General features: G+C 38.8%; 1 protein-coding gene across 6 annotated transcripts in view; it reads right to left on the bottom strand.

Annotated features, from left to right (window-relative positions):
• The window catches only part of OGT (O-linked N-acetylglucosamine (GlcNAc) transferase), a 37,724-nt gene that overhangs the window by 11,915 nt on the left and 6,506 nt on the right, over positions 1–19,303 (bottom strand). For all 6 annotated transcript variants that reach the window (XR_004347972.1, XM_032619057.1, XM_032619056.1 and 3 more), the window contains exons 4-16: positions 15,456–15,524; positions 12,061–12,177; positions 9,741–9,820; positions 8,991–9,186; positions 8,591–8,731; positions 7,868–7,968; positions 7,552–7,705; positions 7,348–7,449; positions 6,972–7,151; positions 6,143–6,301; positions 5,902–5,991; positions 682–807; positions 91–261 (exon numbers count right to left, since the gene is read on the bottom strand). Coding sequence is in view for 5 of the 6 variants with exons in the window: in XM_032619057.1 (XP_032474948.1) it covers positions 91–261; positions 682–807; positions 5,902–5,991; positions 6,143–6,301; positions 6,972–7,151; positions 7,348–7,449; positions 7,552–7,705; positions 7,868–7,968; positions 8,591–8,731; positions 8,991–9,186; positions 9,741–9,820; positions 12,061–12,177; positions 15,456–15,524 (1,686 nt within the window). In the remaining variant the exon portion in view is untranslated. The remainder of the gene's footprint in view (positions 1–90; positions 262–681; positions 808–5,901; positions 5,992–6,142; positions 6,302–6,971; positions 7,152–7,347; positions 7,450–7,551; positions 7,706–7,867; positions 7,969–8,590; positions 8,732–8,990; positions 9,187–9,740; positions 9,821–12,060; positions 12,178–15,455; positions 15,525–19,303) is intronic.

The raw sequence follows: 19,303 nt of genomic DNA, 5'->3' as shown, positions 1-19,303 counted from the left end.
CATATCTTTTAGGATGCACAGGAACAGCAGCAAGGAAATAAATGACTACAGTTCTTTGCAATTCCCCTATAGCACTGTTTTTCTACCTACCTTCAGGTGAGGGAACATATTAGCATGATCACCAATAAAGAAAGTATGGGGCATATAAGCCAGTTTCTCAGAATACTGCTCAGCAACTTCAGCAGGTGAAGTTTCCTGATCAGTGATGATATAATCCATGAAAAGCGCGCCACTAGTCCCAGGGTACCCCAGCCACATTGCCTAAAAGAAAAAAAAAAAAAAAAACAGACCAAAAACTAAGAACCTTCAGCAAAATAGCTTAAAATTAAATAAGTAAACAAACAACCAAGGAGGGTGGACTTCCTTAGCCAAGAGCAATCAAGTAATATTTTAGACTAAACTTCTAAGTGCTAAACCGTTTTTCCAATTTACAAGACAGAACAACGGTTTACATCCAACTACAAATTGCATGTCTCCATATACATGTTCCTGTGGGCACTGTGTTCTCACTCAAAATTCTTTGTCCCTGTTCATTTTCAAGAACTACACTTTTTTTTTTCCATTAAGTCAAGCATGTCTGTCCTATTGTTTCAAAGGACAGTTAACCAAAGAGGGGAAAAAACCTATCACTGTCTTCTTAGCCCAATAAACACTGTGAATAATTATCATTATTTCCTTTACCTGAATAGGAGCTGGCCTGAGAGCAAAGAGTTCATTTCGAGCACCCTTGGTATAACCATTCATATTTACAAGGATGTGTATACCATCTTGATGAATGCGATCAGCTGCTTTTCCATTGCATGGAATCTATGGAATAAAAAAATAAGAACTTATACTATGTATAATCTAAAACTGATTCAATTAGTCTTAATGGCATTGAACAGAATTCAAATTCCCAGATGCAAAAGTGGCAACAACACAAATCACATTAATGTGGGGTAAAAACATGGTTAAGTACCATTAAAATGGGCCCACAGCATTACCCAAACAGGATACAGAGGAAGGAGAGTTTACCTCTAGACTGAATGTATGAACAACTAGGCTTGGGACTTGCCTGGTGGGTCAGTGGTTAAGAAACTGCCTGCCAATGCAGGGGACACGGGTTCGAGCCCTGGTCCGGGAAGATCCCACACTGCGGGGCAACTAAGCCCGTGTGCCACAACTACTGGAGCCTACATGCCTACAGCCTGCGCTTTGCAACAAGAGAAGCCACCGCAATGAGAAGCCCGCGCACTGCAACAAAGAGTAGCCCCCGCTCGCCAAAACTAGAGAAAGCCCGCACACACCAACAAAGACCCAACGCAACCAAAAAACAAAAAAACTAGGCTTCATAGAGGAGTTGATATTTGAAATGGGCCTTCAAAGATGGATAGGAGGACTTCCCTGGTGGCGCAAGTCATTAAGAATCCACCTGCCAATGCAAGGGACACGGGTTCGAGCCCTGGTCCGGGAAGATCCCACACACTGTGGGGCAACTAAGCCCATGTGCCACAACTACTGAAGCCCACGTGCCTAGAGCCCATGCTCGACAACAAGAGAAGCCACCGCAATGAGAAGCCCACGCACCCCAACAAAGAGTAGCCCCCGCTCGCCACAACTAGGGAAAGCCCACACACACCAACAAAGACCCAATGCAGCCAAAAATAAATAAATAAATAAATTTTTAAAAAAGATGGATAGGAGTTTGAGGGAGCTGGACAGAATACAACCTCAACAGAGAACTGTATGAATAAAGAACCAGAGTAAAGTGCATGGTAGGTTTAAAAAATGGGTAGATCACTTCTATTTGATATAGGGTATAACTGAGGGCTAATGATGGGTGAAAAGCACGGGCAAACAAGGTTGTTAGTTTAGAAAGGTTGCAAAGGCCACACTGAAGACCTTGGACTTCATATAGGCACACCGATGTTCACTGCAGCACTATTTACAACTGTCAAGATATGGAAGTAACCTAAGTGTCCATCAATGGATGAATGGAAAAAGAAGATGGGATATATATACACAATGGAATATTCCTCAGCCATTTAAAAGTTGCCAGAGGGAAGGAAGGGAGGGGGCAAAATAGGTGAACAGGATTAAGTAGTACAAACCTCCAGATATAAAACAAGCAAGCCACAGGGATACAACATACAACATGAGAAATATGGTCAATAATACTGCAATAACTTTGTATGGGGACAGGTGGTTACTAGACTTATCATGGTGATTTCATAACCTATGCAAATAACTATGTAGTACACCTGAAACTAACATAACACTGTATGTCAACTACGTTTCAATTTATATATATATATATATATATATATATATATATATATATATATAAAATTAATAAATATATATTTTTAAAGAGTTTAGACTTCAGTCAATAAGCAGTGAATCCTAAAAGGTGTCAGAGGTGGAGGGCCATATTCTTCTTGGTCACAGAGAGTCCAACCCTACATCAAAAATGGTCAGGTATATTTCCAAAGCAACAGTCATAACACAAAAGACGTTGGTAGAAATTATTTATGAAATGACAAAGAGTCTCACAATCCTTCTGCTAGGACTTCAATGATTCATATATATGAATTACTGGGTATACCATACATACCTCTGTTAGTCACCAAAGTGGCCAACAGCGTCTATAAGAAAAAACTCTAGTCCATACCTGCAGCAAATTCATTCCCTCACAGGTTTCAATATTAATTTATCATAAAACTTTTGCTCCTAGAGGAAACAGCAATGGAGCAAGTATAGAAATAAAGAAAACCAAAGGCAAAGGCCCTTTTTTTTTCCCCTCTCCCGTCGCGGAGCACAGGCTCCGGACGCGCAGGCCCAGCAGCCACGGCTCATGGGCCCAGCCGCTCCGCGGCATGTGGGATCTTCCCGGACCGGGGCGCGAACCCATGTCCCCTGCATCAGCAGGCGGACTCTCAACCACTGCGCCACCAGGGAAGCCCGGCAAAGGCCCTTTAAATGACTTTCTTGTTCTTCTTCCAAGCCACCAATTTGTTCAATTTATTCAGGTAATATTAGGTATCTACTGTCACAAGTGCTAGCTCAATCCGCAGAGAAGTTTTACGTCCACACACAAATACACCATATTTCTATTTCATTTGCAAACTCAGCAAAAATCCATGCTGATTATAAATGCAATGTTAATAAATGTAAACAATCAAGGAAATAAGATCAAAGCAATGGCCCACAGGTATGTAGAAGCTGATGTTAAATACCTGTCATGGAAAATATTGAGGATATGGGCTTCCCTGGTGGCGCAGTGGTTAAGAATCTGCCTGTCAATGCAGGGGACACAGGTTTGAGCCCTGGCCCGGGAAGATCCCACATGCCATGGAGCAACTAAGCCCGTGTGCCACAACTACTGAGCCTGCGCTCTAGAGCTCGCGAGCCACAACTACTGCGCCCACGTGCCACAACTACTGAAGCCCACGCGCCTAGAGCCTGTGCTCCACAACAAGAGAAGCCACCGCAATGAGAAGCCTGTGCACCGCAATGAACAGCAGACCCGACTCGCCACAACTAGAGAAAGCCCATGGGCAGCAATGAAGACCCAAAGCGGCCAAAAATAAATTAATTAATTAAACTAAAAAAAGAAAATTGAGGATACAAGCTACACACCAACAGTTTTATTCACTATTTGCTCAAAATAAAAAGTTGGAAGTACAAGCCTCTAAGATAGCCTCATCCACCAGAGGGCAGACAGCAGAAGCAAGAATCCTGCAGCCTGTGGAACAAAAACCACATTCACAGAAAGATAGACAAGACGAAAAGGCAGAGGGCTATGTACCAGATGAAGGAACAAGATAAAACCCCAGAAAAACAACTAAATGAAGTGGAAATAGGCAACCTTCCAGAAAAAGAATTCAGAATAATGACAGTGAAGATGATCCAGGACCTCGGAAAAAGAATGGAGGCAAAGATCGAGAAGATGCAAGATATGTTTAACAAAGGCCTAGAAGAATTAAAGAACAAACAGAGATGAACAATACAATAACTGAAATGAAAACTACACTAGAAGGAATCAATAGCAGAATAACTGAGGCAGAAGAACGGATAAGTGACCTGGAAGACAGAATGGTGGAATTCACTGCTGTGGAACAGACTAAAGAAAAAAGAATGAAAACAAATGACAGCCTAAGACACGTCTGGGACAACATTAAACGCAACAACATTCGCATTATAGGGGTCCCAGAAGGAGAAGAGAGAGAGAAAGGGCCAGAGAAAATATTTGAAGAGATTATAGTCAAACACTTCCCTAACATGGGAAAGGAAATAACCACCCAAGTCCAGGAAGCGCAGAGAGTCCCATACAGGATAAACCCAAAGAGAAACATGCCGAGACACATAGTAATCAAACTGGCAAAAATTAAAGACAAAGAAAAATTATTGAAAGCAGCAAGGGAAAAACGACAAATACAAGGGAACTCGCATAAGGTTAACAGCTGCTTTCTCAGCAGAAACTCTACAAGCCAAAAGGGAGTGGCATGACATACTTAAAGTGATGAAAGGGAAGAACTGACAACCAAGATTACTCTACCTGGCAAGGATCTCATTCAGATTTGATGGAGAAATCAAAGGCTTTACAGACAAGCAAAAGCTAAGAGAATTCAGCACCACCACACCAGCTCTACAACAACTGCTAAAGGACCTTCTCCGAGTGGGAAACACAAAAGAAAAGGACCTACAAAAACAAACCCAAAATAATTAAGAAGATGGTCACAGGAACATACATATCGATAATTACCTTAAACGTGAATGGATTAAATGCTCCAACCAAAAGACACAGGCTCACTGAGTGGATACAAAAACAAGACCCATATATATGCTGTCTAGAAGAGACCCACTTAAGACCTAGGGACACATAGAGACTGCAAGTGAGGGGATGGAAAAAGATATTCCATGCAAATGGAAATCAAAAGAAAGCTGGAGTAGCAATACTCATATCAGATAAAATAGACTTTAAAATGAAGAATGTTACAAGAGACAAGGAAGGACACTACAAAATGATCAAGGGACCAATCCAAGAAGATATAACGATTATAAATATATATGCACCCAACATAGGAGCACCTCAATACATAAGGCAACTGCTAACAGCTATAAAAGAGGAAATCGACAGTAACACAATAAGAGTGGGGGACTTTAACACCTCACTTACACCAATGGACAGATCATCCAAACAGAAAATTAATAAGGAAACACAAGCTTTAAATGACACAATAGACCAGATAGATTTAATTGATATTTATAGGACATTCCATACCAAAACAGCAGATAACACTTTCTTCTCAAGTGCGCATGGAACATTCTCCAGGATAGATCACATCTTGGGTCACAAATCAAGCCTCAGTAAATTTAAGAAAATTGAAATCACATCAAGCATCTTTTCCGACCACAACGCTATGAGATTAATTACAGGGGAAAAAATGTAAAAAACACAAACACATGGAGGCTAAACAATACGTTACTAAATAACCAAGAGATCACTGAGCAAATCAAAGAGGAAATCAAAAAATACCTAGAGACAAATGATAATGAAAACACGATGATCCAAAACCTATGGGATGCAGCAAAAGCAGTTCTAAGAGGGAAGTTTATAGCAATACAATCCTACCTCAAGAAACAAGAAAAACCTTAAATAAATAATCAAACCTTACACCTAAAGGAACTAGAGAAAGAAGAACAAAACCCGAAGTTAGCAGAAGGAAAGAAATCATAAAGAGCAGAGCAGAAATAAATGAAATAGAAACAAAGAAAACAATAGCAAAGATCAATAAAACTAAAAGCTGGTTCCCGGAGAAGATAAACAAAATTGATAAACCATTAGCCAGACTCATCAAGAAAAAGAGAGAGAGGACTCTAAAAAGAAAGAAAGTTGTAAGTATAAGGAGTTTCACATACCTGAGAAAGATCAATGAAATGATTGGCTTCTGCCATCACCTTCACTCGGAAGTTTGTGCCATCATCTGGGCTCAGGGCATAACAGAATACCTGAAAGGCAGCACATAGTATATTTAATAACCTTGGCTCAAATCTTTCCAAAAGACACTGGGCTTAATAACACCTAAAGGTGACTATAAAGCTACCACTGTGGGTTTGTTTGGTTTTATAAATAGCGACTCTAGAGCAACACTAGTCTTACCTCAAATTTATCAGGATTGTGCATGCCTGGAATAGACTGCATAAGATGAGAAGTAGGATGATTCCCAAAGTCAGAACTCACGTATCCTACACGCAGTCGACCATCACTGAGCTTCAAGTCTTTCGGATGTTCATATGGTGGTTTATGAAGGACATTTATCTACCAATGGAATTCAGTGCTTGTTAGTAAAGTTGAGTCTATATGTAAATTTTCACCTAGGAAAACCGACTAAAAGCATACCTGTTAGAAATGGTATGCCCAGAATACTTCTTTAATTCATATAACCAGTCTAATACGACCTTAGCAATTTGTATAATATGCTTCATACTTTGACCTGTTCCTGAGGCCTATGAAGTAGCCCAAGCAAGTTAAAGTTGTAGGAAGGAAGCAGAGTGGGAAGAGCATGACAAACCCTGCATTTTAGAAAATTCTGTAGGGAAGCATTTTTTAAAAACACAATTACACCTAGCACTCTGCTCTATTCTGCTGAGAAAATTCCCACCTTTGATCAAGTACCGCTCTAATTCTCAAAGGTGAGTAGAAAATACCAAACACTTTATAAAAACTATGGTTTCAAAATTAAAGGAAAACACCATCAGCCTACTGTTAAGTATTTCAGTTAAGGATTCCACCTTATAGAATGGAAGGGGTTATGATCAAGACAGGACACAATGGGAGGGGGGCTTCTGGGCTGGCTCACGAAGCTTCATTTCTCAACTTGGGTGGTAAACACCTTATGATAACTAATTAAGCCATAAATTTGATTCATGTAATTTTCTGTATCTGTGTTTTACTTTACAACGAAAAGATTAAAATGAAAGACTCGTACCTTATCCAAGCAGAGGTTCCCATGCCTCTCAGCAATAGCCTTCCTGAAGCCATGAGAAAGAGGATATAGCATACTATGATGAGGATGCACAGAAGGCAACCTATTCTTCTCTAACTGGTCAGCCACAATGCTGACCAACTTCTTCATTCGCTCATCATAGTCTGTCCAATCACAGACAATCTAGAGGAGGCAAAAAGAAGTTATTATCCAGAAAACCTTACTCCAAGACTTAACATCCTATGTGTCTTTGGCCTAAAGTAATGTCAGATAACCCATTAAAAAACAGTGTCTCCAGCCAAGCTTGGATTAATATGGCACATACAATTAAAAAGTGATTACAACCCTGAAAGCCAATTACTGGCCCATTATTCTTTACCTGCAGGCAATGAGCCAAATTACAATAGGCGTCAGGAAAATCAGGTTTAAGCTTTAGAGCAGTGCGATAAGAAGCAATTGCTTCTGGAATATTCCCTGAATCCTGGAAATAAATAAAGTGGGATGGTTAAATTTTTTCCTAAAATTAAAAACATTAGGTGCTAAGATGCATATATTGTAATAAAATATATATAAAAAATAGTACCTTGTGAATGGAAGCCAGATTGCTGTGGGCATCCGCAAATGCAGGGTTAATCTGAATAGCACGAGTATAACACTGCAAGGCTCCCTGAACATCCTGCATCTCCTTTAGAGTGTTTCCCATATTAGAGTAGGCATCAGCAAAGGTAGGACTGATTCTAAAGGAGAGGACAAAGATTTTATTTCTCTAGTACAAAAACCTTTAACCCCCCTGTAATATTAAGTTAGTCTGCTTTTATTAAAAGTCCCACATACCAAATGTGCCAAATGCCAAACATTTAAAAACTTAGAAGAAAAAAATAAGGCTGTGAGTCTCTTACCGAATAGCCTCCTTATAATGCATCAGAGCTTCCTGCAGTTTTCCCTGCTGCTGCAATACACTTGCTAAATTTGAATGGGCAGCAGCAAACTCTGGGAAGACCTATAAAGATTCAACGCAAAAAAAAAAAAAAAAAAAAGATTCAAGATGATAACTGAGGTTTAAAAAAAAAATAACTGCTAAAACAGCAGTAATAACTTACCACAACAAGAACTTCGCTCAAGCACCTTTATATCCCTACACTTCTCTCCACCTTCTCCAAGTCTACTCATTCTTCAAAGCCAAGTAGTTCAAGTTCTACCTCTTCCTTTCTTTTATACCTCTCTGTGTTTCAAAACATGATGAGGTAGACCTCTCCTCATCTTAGTTTATGCTGGTAACTCTAGCATCTCTCTTCAAAACTCCTACCACACCTACCAACCAACATTACAGCCATCAGGTACTGAAATTATATATTTACTGGTAACTCTTCTTGAACTCTAGCTTACTGTTTAAATTTTTTTGTGCCGATCTTATCTACCCATAAAATAACAAATTCAATGTTAAGGATTTTCTTGAATGTCACACAGGACCTCACTCATACCTTAGGTACTCAATTACTGGTTCAATGAATGATTCACCCACTATCTACTTTTACAAAAGAGGTGGATGACATGGCAAACTTAACTGCCTTCCCTCTACTATCACACAGACAAAATACCCAGCCACACCACCCTCAACATACTTCTAATGCTTTACGATACAAGCGAACTGCCTCTTCAATGTTTCCCTGTTCTCGTTTGATATTGGCTAGGTTATTCAGAGAGTCTGCATGGGTGGGACACAGCCGCAGAGCTGTATTGTAACAATCTTCTGCTTCGGCAACCTAAAAAACAAAACAAACTATTCAAAAACCTATACAGAGGAATCACAGAGTCACCACTGATATTATTCTAACAATTGCTTAGTTAAGCCTAATGGCTGGTAATATTCCAGAAAACAGGTATTTTTGCTATTCTTCCTCTCATCTACAACTCCAAAATTAAACAATTTACCACCTCAATATTTAATGACAATATGTACAAAAATGACTTTTTTTTAATGCCATCAGGTAACAAAGAAAGAGACTGAATAAAAATCCTTACACTGCCCTTCTCTTTGAGAGCGTTGGCTAGGTTGCAGTAAGCATCAGGGAAATGTGGTTGCAATTCAATAGCTCGCCTGTAGGTGTCTATTGCCAGATCTATCAGGCCTTGCTCATAGTATACACAAGCCAGGTTGCCATGTACCACTGCATGATTTGGACTCAAGCTTAGGGCACGAAGGTAAGCTGCCACAGCTCTATAAACAGAAACACACACACACACAATGCAACTAACTTTTAATGGATGCTTTGTTACAATTATTTCATTCTATACCATATCAAAGTATATCAATTATAACTAGTTACAATTAATTCATGCCATACTATACTTAACCTCAAAAATCAAAGTTGCACCTTTATAAAATGTATTTTTACACTGAAAAATTTTCTATACCCCCATAAGAAACAGACTTTCCTTTGACAACAGCAACAAAAAGTTAAAAGTCAGATTTACTTAGCTTTCTGAATCAGACAGAAGGAATAATTTAGTCTAAAAGATAACCATTTCTATAGTTTTACAATAAAGGAAATTTCAACTAAACTCCTAGTGAGAAGGATAATGGCTTCGTGAAAAGCCAACAATGAAGTCAGGCAACAATAAACCTATAATAAAAGGTAATACAGCAGGCCTGAGCGAGGGAAAGTAACATAGTAGAAAAGGAAAGTGTATTTCAGTGACCCACTGTGATAATTTCAGTCCAAACTCTCAAGTGTTGATACAACAAAAACTCCAAATAGAACATTCCCTCACCTGTCAAAAATCCGTGCCTCTTTCAAGACATTTCCTAAATTGATATAAGCATCCAGAAAATTGGGGTCAAGGGTGACAGCCTAAAAATTGCAAGACAGTTACTTAGAGCAAGTTAGGATTTCAGATTAACTTCCCAATTACAAGTTTTTAGTCTGAGATAATTTTAGACCTCCAATTACATTTTCTAGTATAATTAAATCTTATTTCTTTCATTTTTAAAACCCAATTATTTTAGTACCCACTCATTATTCACAAATCTCAATGTTACCAAAATAACTTCCCATGTAATGTAAGAGCAAAATGTATCCTGAAGGGAAAAATTTTAAATTGGGTCTGCTCCAATTTTATTGAGCTGAACACTTCTCATGGTTGGCCCCATTTTATTCTCAATTAATCAGCCTAGCTCTTCTAAAAAAATAATGGCAGGAAGAAGCAGCAAGCTCTAACTGAATAAGGAAATACATACCTCAGTAACTACAACTGTATACTCAGACCTTAGTAAGATATGTAATTAGAGCTGTATACTCAGTAAGATACATTACTTCAAGGGGATACTAACCATTAAATGGTTCATTCAGATAGTTCTGAAGCTGTCTTAAAATATGACCAGATATACCTACAGCAGTAATTCTCAACACTGGCAGTATATTAGAATTCACCTCCTGAATGGAGCCTGGGTTCCATCACAGGCCAGTTAAATCAGACCCTCTGAAAACGGGGCCAGGATATCCATATCTTTTACAAGCTCCTCATGTGCAACCAAGGAGAACCACAGAGCAAGAGAGTAGGTACTCCTATAGTGTAATGAATGGAAACCTGAACTGAAATACTGAAAGGTAAAGGTAATGAGTAACTGTGAATATATTTAAGACTCATTAAGAACATTCCTCTTCACTTAGATGGCAACTCTGCTGCACTTAACTTACATAGACTGTCTACAGTAATAGATGTCCACCCCCCAAATTTTTTTATTATGGAAAATTTCAAATATATACCAAAGCACAGGAATATAGCCTCCAAGTCTCCATTACCCAGCTTCAACAATTAAAAAATCATATTCAATTTTATTTAATCTATATTCCAACCTAACTCGCCCTCTTCCCAGATCATTCTGAAGCTAATCCCAGACATATCAGTTCATTTGAAAATTTTTAGGGACAATACAGGAATACTTTTTCCTCCTAACGTAACTACAATACCAATATCACACCTAAAAAAGTGACAGCAATTCCTTAATATCATATATCCATTCAGTGGTCCAATTTCTGATTAACTTTGATTGAGGATCCAAATAAGACCCATACAATTAACATGTCTTTTTGAGTTTCTTTAAATCTTTTAAATTAAAAGTTTAATTTAAATCTTCATTTTTATCCCTGTAATTTGTTGAAGAAATCAGATCACTGTCCTATACAGCTTCCCATAGTTTGAATTTGCTGACTGCACCCCTATGGTGTCCTTTAATGTGCTTATTATGTTTCCCTGTCCCATGTATTTCCTGTAAATTGGTAGAACTACAAGCCTAATCAGATTTGGGTTCTTTGCTCTTTTTGCAAGGCTACTTCACTGGTGGAAGTATTTACTTCTATGACAAGGTACAAAATGTCTGGTTGTGTCTCTTTTTTTTTTGCCACTGATAAATGCCTAAATTTATTATTGGTTATACTCTGATTCTATCATTCCTACTTCATTTATTAGCTGGAACACTTGTATAAAGAGAAACTTCCCCCATCAACTACTGGGTTACCCTGATGTCCAGTTCATACAGGAGAGAGAGGACAACTGTTTAACCAGTTCTCAAAATGAGTTGCTCCTTATCTTCCAAAGATGACCCATGAATTTCTTCTTAGTATAATTATACTCATGAACTTAAATGTATTTGATAAGTTTCAATATAGTTCAGTTATTATTCCCATTGATGCTCAACTCCCATCTTTAGCCAGTAGGAGCCTCTTCCAGTTGCCTCCTGAGTCCTTTTGACATAAATATATCAAAACTTCCTTGCTTTCTGGCACAACAAGGCACTCCAGATTATTTTTGTACATTTCCTGCCCCAGATCTGGAATCAGTCTTTTCACCAAGAAACTCTGCTTCTTTACAGTAAAGCTGCCCGTTTAAAAAAAGAATTTTTAATTACTAAAGTACATTTTCAATGCTAAACTGGAAACTGCCATATACCATCCAGCAAATGCTGCAATACTGTCAGAGAAACAAAGATATTATGTGACTGATTAAGTAAAGGCCTATTATTTAGTTCTAGTAGAAACACCCTGCATACATAAGCACTTCAAAAATACCAATTATTAATTTAACGGCTAACCTTTTCAAAGTGATGAATTGCAAGCCAAATCTCCCCTTGTGCATTGAAAACACAGCCAAGATTACTCCAAGCTACTGCAAAGTTCGGTTGCGTCTCAATTGCTTTCAAATAACATGCCTTAGGAGGGGTTAATGAAAGAAGATGGGAGGGGAAGGAGGTAAAGGGAAAGGGGAAAATTTATAAAGGGGAAAAAAAAAGATTGGGGGAGGGGGGAAGAAGGTGATATCATTATTCCTTCTCTGACCAGCCAAAAGTGACCCTGCAGCATAGGCTCGCTTGCGCCAAAACTAATGCGCTGCCACAGCTGGCTGCTCCTGCGCCTGCGCCACCAGAACCCAGGTGCAAACCACCATGTTCAGTTCTGCCAACCAATGACCAACCCTTACACTGGGGACTTAAACCGGGAAGTCAGTTGCCTTAAGACTCTATGCTGGACTTCTCTTATCTGAACACCTAAGGGCTCTTGCTCTTGTTTTCAAGTGTTATCTGGAAGGTGCCACTTAAGGCTAAGTTCCTCCCCCACCCAAGTTTCCCAAAGTCTGTTCTAAGATGTGTTAATAGTTATCACTGGAAAAAAAGATTTCACGATCAAATAAATTAGGAAAACAGAAAACAGGTTTCTTGACTACAGGACTTCCCTAAGCCTTTAATAGTATATACACGGTTCCCTGAACTTAGTTGACCATGGAACTCTTCTTTCATTGGACATTTTATGAGAATACCTATAAAACACATTTTGGGAAATGCTGCTCTAAATAAACAATAATGTTCCTCACTAACATCAAAACTATGCTACTGAGGAGGAAAATGTTTTTCTGACAAGCCAGATATCATAAGGCCAGGCTATAAGTCACATCCTCACAATGCCCGTCTCCCAAGGGGGACTGAAGCTGAAACCTCGTATGACAGGACTGCACCTAGGTTGAGGTCCCTGTAATGCGAGCGCAAACATCGCTTGCGCAACCTAACAGCATCGCACTGCGCAATCGCTGCGAACTGCTGCGCTACATAGAATACCCCTAGACGCAGCAAACGGCCAACCAGATCCATTAATCTACTAGACAGGCCCATAGAGAATATTTGTTTAATGAGATTAGTTGGACTCGAGGTATGTTAAAACCCAATTTTATCCAAAAAGGCTACAAAATAGGACTGAGGGAGCCAGTCAATCAGATTACTCATCTAGTCAACCGTTCACAGGGGCTCATTCGCACGCATTGCGCATTAACGCTGCGCAGCCTTTGCGCTACTGCAGGGTCACAGCGCATCATCAGAAGAGCAGAATGCTGCAATCCAAACAAAGAAGAAAAAAGGAAAAAATGAACAACAAGAAGAGTTAGAAGCTTTTACTAGTAAATTATTTCTAATAATTTTTAATATCAATTAACTTTTACTTATCTTTGACAGAATTGTGGCTATAGTATAAAACATTCTCTTACATAACTTGCTTGTAAATAAAATTATTTTAAGCTGTTTCTGAAGCCACAAGACAGAAGATTCAGGCATGGAGGCAAATTGTTTTGCTGTGGCAGTTACAAACCCGTTACCATATTTCTCATCATGTGACTTTTCGGTGCGTTCCTTGCTGGAAGAGGAGGAGGTGTGTGTCTGCCCTAGATCCAGGCCTCGAGCTCCCTTCAGCGAGGCACCTTACGCATGGAATAGGAGGTTTCACCCACCTGAAACCTTCTAAATACAATATCAATGGTGAAAAACCAAAAACAAGAGAGAAAATAAAAACAAGATCATTAGTAAAAGTTCAACAAAGCAATTGAAATTCTTTGGATGTCTATTACATATGGGAATGAGGACAGTCTCAAGTCTGTAATATGGGAAACATGCAGAAGGGAGAGGGTTAATCAGGGCTATTGCATACAGCAGGGATTTTTGCTGGAAGAAAGGCTCTTCATTTTCTACAAAGACAACTTAATTTTGCTTCCATCTACTAGGAATATGCTGGCTTGAATTTTCAAATGCACTGATTACAAAAGAAATACATTGCATTTCACTCAAGAGTATTTTCTTGTTCACTAAGTTCTCACAAAAACAGAATAACATTTTTCAAACTAGGTGTCTCCAGAGCTCTGAAATAAAGAAGTCAGCAACCTAAGGCAGGCGCAATGTCTCAGCCTAAACCGATCTCTAAAGCTGCAGTGAAGTGCAATTCATGTTAGCTGTCCGCTTGGTGGGGTGACAATTAATAGAAGCTTATCAAATATTTGTTCTATAAATTACCAATTAGATTTATCAGCTAAGACTGAAATCAATTACAATTCATTAGCTGGAAACCTACATAAGGTTAATCCAAAGTGTCAGTAGAATTTATGAGCTATGCACTTAAAACTAGTGCCTTTTAACATAATATGGTGCTGAAAAGCCTTCTCCCTCCCTGGATGAAGCAGTCAAACAGACAGCTACGCTGCGCATACACTCCACGTATTAGCATGCGCGTGGGGCTCAGAGCAACAGGTGGGAGTTTCAGAAGCATTCTGGTTTCTCCCCACTCCTCACCCCTGCAGCGCGGTTGCGTAAGGTGGCTTGTAACAAGACAATTTCATTTATAAATTTAATTTAAAATTATACCAAAAGCTTTAATAACCCAACCTGGTGTTCAAATTCTTTATTTGGAAACACAGAATGCTAAAAGCCACCTTTCCACTTGGGCAAGTTTTCTTTCGATCAGTCCATTTCCCAAACAAACCAGCTTTGTCCTTCTGACTTTTTTTTTTAAAGGAGGTGGGATGGGGAGGAATAAAAGAAGGAAGTAAGAAGAAAAGAAGGTAGACAACTAGGATTGGAAAAGAGGAAAAGGAACTTGGGGAAGGGAGTGAGGACAAGAAGGGGCAGGATGTTCCAATTATTAATTTGCAATCATTTAACAGCCTTTCTTCCACTGTAAAAAGGGTGAGGAAGATGAAGGGAGGAAGGTTAAATAAGAATTTTAAATGCCAGTATTACAGGGTAACATTTGGATGAAATTCTTCTCCACTTACAAGCCACAAAGGACTTAGAAGAGCAGCGTTTTCAATGGCACCTGCATCATATAGGAGTCTTGAGCCAAATCACAGGCGCTCTGCTTGTCACCAGCAGGCAAGCCTCAGATTTGAAGGAATGTTATTTATTCCCACATAAGATCATGACGGAGCCCGCTGTTATAAAGATGATCTAGCTCAGCAGAAAGGCTCCAAAATGTTCAGGTTCTTGCTTTACCCCCAGATTTAGAACAGATATGCCAAATCCTGGCCCTGCTCTAGTCTGAGGCGATTCATGCCGTCAGTTTTCCTCAGTTTCATAGGACTGTTTTGTGAAGATAGCTCAATGAAGAGTTGAAGACTTGGCAAAAAGTACAAGTATCCATAACACTGATGTTTAAATGTGTTCTATCAAACACCTACCTTGGCTTCTTCCAAGCGACCCAGGGCTTTGAGCAGGTTCCCCAGGTCACTGCGAACACAGTACAAATCCTAGAAACCCAGAGATACTCTGTCATTAATTATACTCTGCTTTGTCAACCAAAGATATCTTGAAATTACTTTTACGTATCTAGCTCCATCATTTTATTGTCAACTAGAGAGACTGCTTGACAATTTAAGAAGAGGAACACAATCCCCTCCATCCTCAATTCCAAATTCCAAAAAATTTTAAAAACTCATTTGATGATTAAATCTGACTTGAACTGCCATGAAGTTATTTACAGAACTTATTGACCCCACTTAATGTGAATATGCATACCTTCTGCTGCAGAAATATAAATGTGTTTTACTAGAAGGTGCTGCTCCAGACACACCTGGGAGTCATATATGGTATTATCATCTTTCTAAAATCCTAAAAACTCTGAATTCTATGATGCATTTGATCCCACCAGTTTCAGATAAAAGACTATGGGCCTTGCTATAGCTTCTCCTCTCCCCAAATGTTAGTCACGTTAAAAAAAAAAAAAAAAAGCATCAAATGTTTGTTCAACTATTTTGTTCAAGGTTATGATGAACCACTACTATATCGAGGGTCAAAAATTTTCTATAGTGGAAAAAAGGATTTAGCTGTGATTAGTTATTGGCAAACCTACCCTTAGGCTGTCAGACGTATGTAGAAAACTTGACTTCATTTCACTATTAGACAAAAGGATTACCATCCAACCAAAGCTTTAATCCTGGCACCTGGCACCTGGCACTAGATTACTCATTAGTATTAACTGCCATTAGAGTTGAGTGGGCGAATAATGAAAAGCAGTCGACTCGGCTTTTTATTAGCAGCACAATTGTGTTGCTAGTCATCTGACTCACCAGTCCGTTCATCAGTATGAAAGACACATCAGAACAGTGAGCTTAAGTTTTTATTTGTCCTTGGTTTGCCTTATCAGTCAACAAGCAAAGACAATGGCAATAAGGAGGAAGCTTATCATTCCAAACTGTTCCACGTGTGGAAGAGCCTTATACTAAGTCCTAGAAAGTGAAATTTTGTCAACTGTGCCAAAGTATCATCATATATACTATTCTATGTGCAACTGTATTATGGTTTCCACAATCAGGTGATTAATTTTATTGATAAACAGCTTTTGTGATTGTATATTATCACCCATCCAAGTGAACAAAAAGTCAGCCAGCAAAGAATAGGCTGCCACAGAACACCCTTACAGTTGGCCATCCTGAGTCAGTTCCATGAGCTTCCTGATCTGTCTGTCCATGGAGCAATGACTAGTGTTTTGGGAGAAAGTGGTGGTCTCCAGGGACCTCAAGCACAAAAGGCTAATACTAATCCTCATAGGTATCATTAATCTTATTACAGACTTAGCATCCTCTAATGAGTCTAAGTATTTTTCAACCCTATTTATACTCTCAGAAGTAATGAATTCTATAATCTTGCTATCTACTTTGTATGATTTTTTTCCCCTAAACTTTAAGGGCTACCGCTATGTTTTGGCAGACCATGACTGAACAATCCAATCTGTTCAAACAAACTCCTTCTACTATATCTCATTATCGTGGTTATACATCTTTGGACTTTTACCAGTTCCTATGCCTTTTCTGAGCCATAATAATCAGAAGTCTTGCAATAATTCTCCAACAATGACCCTAATGGGTTATACATCTTAGCCAACTGTTGCATAATTTTACCCTCTAGTTTCTATAAACTCTTGGATGCATGCCATCCAAGTACTGACAGTGTATGTATCTATATTTAGTTATATCATCTAGACCCATTACAGCATACTAAATCAAGTTAACACAATGCCCACAGTTAAAAATAGATTATCTTCAAGATCACTATAAAATAATCAATAAGGCAGTTTTAGAAAAAGGTAAAACATATCATATTAAGTGTAATAGTGAAATCCAATTTTCCCATTGGAAATCCAAGCCTTCATGCATGAATAACTAATTTCCAGAAAATTCAAGGATACCACTATTCTCCCCAAAGTTCAAAACCTGAGACATCAGTTCTGCTTCATTAGTCACATCTAAACAATATCTGCTAAGAGAATCACAATTCTCAAACCCGGCCCATTGTATCCATTCCTAGGTTAATATCTTCTATGTAAACCTTTATTCAATTCAACAATATGCCTGGAACTGTAGGGAAATAAATTAATAGAATCCTCATCTTCAAAGGGCTTACAACCTATGTGGAAAGACAAAACACGTACATACTAAATAGCCACATAGTGGTAAAGAAATGAACTCAAGGAAGAAATTTTAAGCCGGGCCTTAAAGGATGAGTATGGTTTTAACAGACAAAGGAGGCAGACATTGCAGACAAGGGAAAATAGTATGAATAAAGGTTAAGGAGATGGAAATGAGTAAGAATCTGCTGTATAACAACCCTTCCTGAGATAGCACTTATTCCCGCCTTTCCTCCTAGAGTCCCCCCACCCCCACCCACAACATCTATATACACACACGAAATAAAATCAGGTTGATTAAAGCCTACAGTAGTTCTCAATTGCCTCTCAAATTAAATTCAAACTCCTCAGCCTCTATTCTTTCTCAATCTTCCAATTGACTCTCCTCTACTACGCTCACTTCTTGTTACTACTTGACTCACCACTTCAGCCAAGGAAGTCTACTTGCTATTTACCTTCCTACAGAATGCTTAGGTTATAAGGATCCACTCGAGAAAATCTTCTGATTAATACTCCCTAAGAATAATCATCTGAGGAGCTTACACCTTTTTTCCTTTATGGGTCAGGTCCTGTCTCATATTATAATCCACAGCTCCCCCCACAACACATCTCCCCAATTCCTAACAAAGCACTGTACACACAATAAGCACTCAAGTATTTAAATGTGACATTTGCACAGCAAACTTACAAAAAGCAGAGCAGAGAGGGACAGAAATACAGTCGACCCTCTGCATCTGCAGATGCAGAAACTGTGGACTCTGAGGGCCAACTGTACTACACCACTGTTTATAAGGGGCTTGAGCACCCACAGATTTTGGTATCCGTGGGGGGGTCCTAGAACCAATCCCCCACAGATACCTAGGGATGACTGTATAAGGTTTTCTACAGTTTAGCTGTATGACTGAGACTCGTTATCAGTAACAAATAACATGACAGTAACACGTGATGGTCAGGATGCCAGTAGCTCTCAGTGCTATGCATCCACAATCAAAACAGAAGCAATGGTTCAAAAACCTATAGACTCAGAAACAGAGTTCCTTAGAGCAACTCAGTATTATAGCCATCTTACAAAGAACATTTTATACATAATTCATAAAAGGGATTGCCAAGCATGGGCAACTCTAGTGAGTTATCATGTGAAAGATTACCAGCTGCAACAGCACCTTCAAATACAATGGACTAATATTTTAGTGAAATTATTAAATCACCCAATATTACAGAAGCCAATTCAGAATGTAAAAATATGAAACAGCTCTACTTCTTAAAAGTAATTTCTATAATCAAGTCACAGAATAACTTCTAAACTGACATACCATTAACTTAAAAAGACAAACACTATTGAAAACAGGTTGCCAAGACTACCACCTTAACATTTTACTTTTTCACTACTGCAAAACCAAAATAACCTGAGTTTCTTTAACTATTTTTCATAGAATGCCAACTACATCTGTGATTCAGGCCAGCAATGCACTGCCAACAAGAGCACAATCTAGGAACAGACTCAAGATTCTCTGTCAGTACTGAATTGACACAGGCATTTGACAGTAAGCTTAAATCTAGTTGAGACTAGATACCCTGAAATGAATTAAAACATGATCACTACGGTACATTTAGGTGAAATCA

This window comes from Phocoena sinus, chromosome X (genome assembly GCF_008692025.1).
Source record: "Phocoena sinus isolate mPhoSin1 chromosome X, mPhoSin1.pri, whole genome shotgun sequence".
NCBI classification, from domain to species: domain Eukaryota; kingdom Metazoa; phylum Chordata; class Mammalia; order Artiodactyla; family Phocoenidae; genus Phocoena; species Phocoena sinus.
The sequence above is the reverse complement of the archived record's forward strand: the minus strand, read 5'-3'. Positions and strand labels throughout refer to the sequence as shown.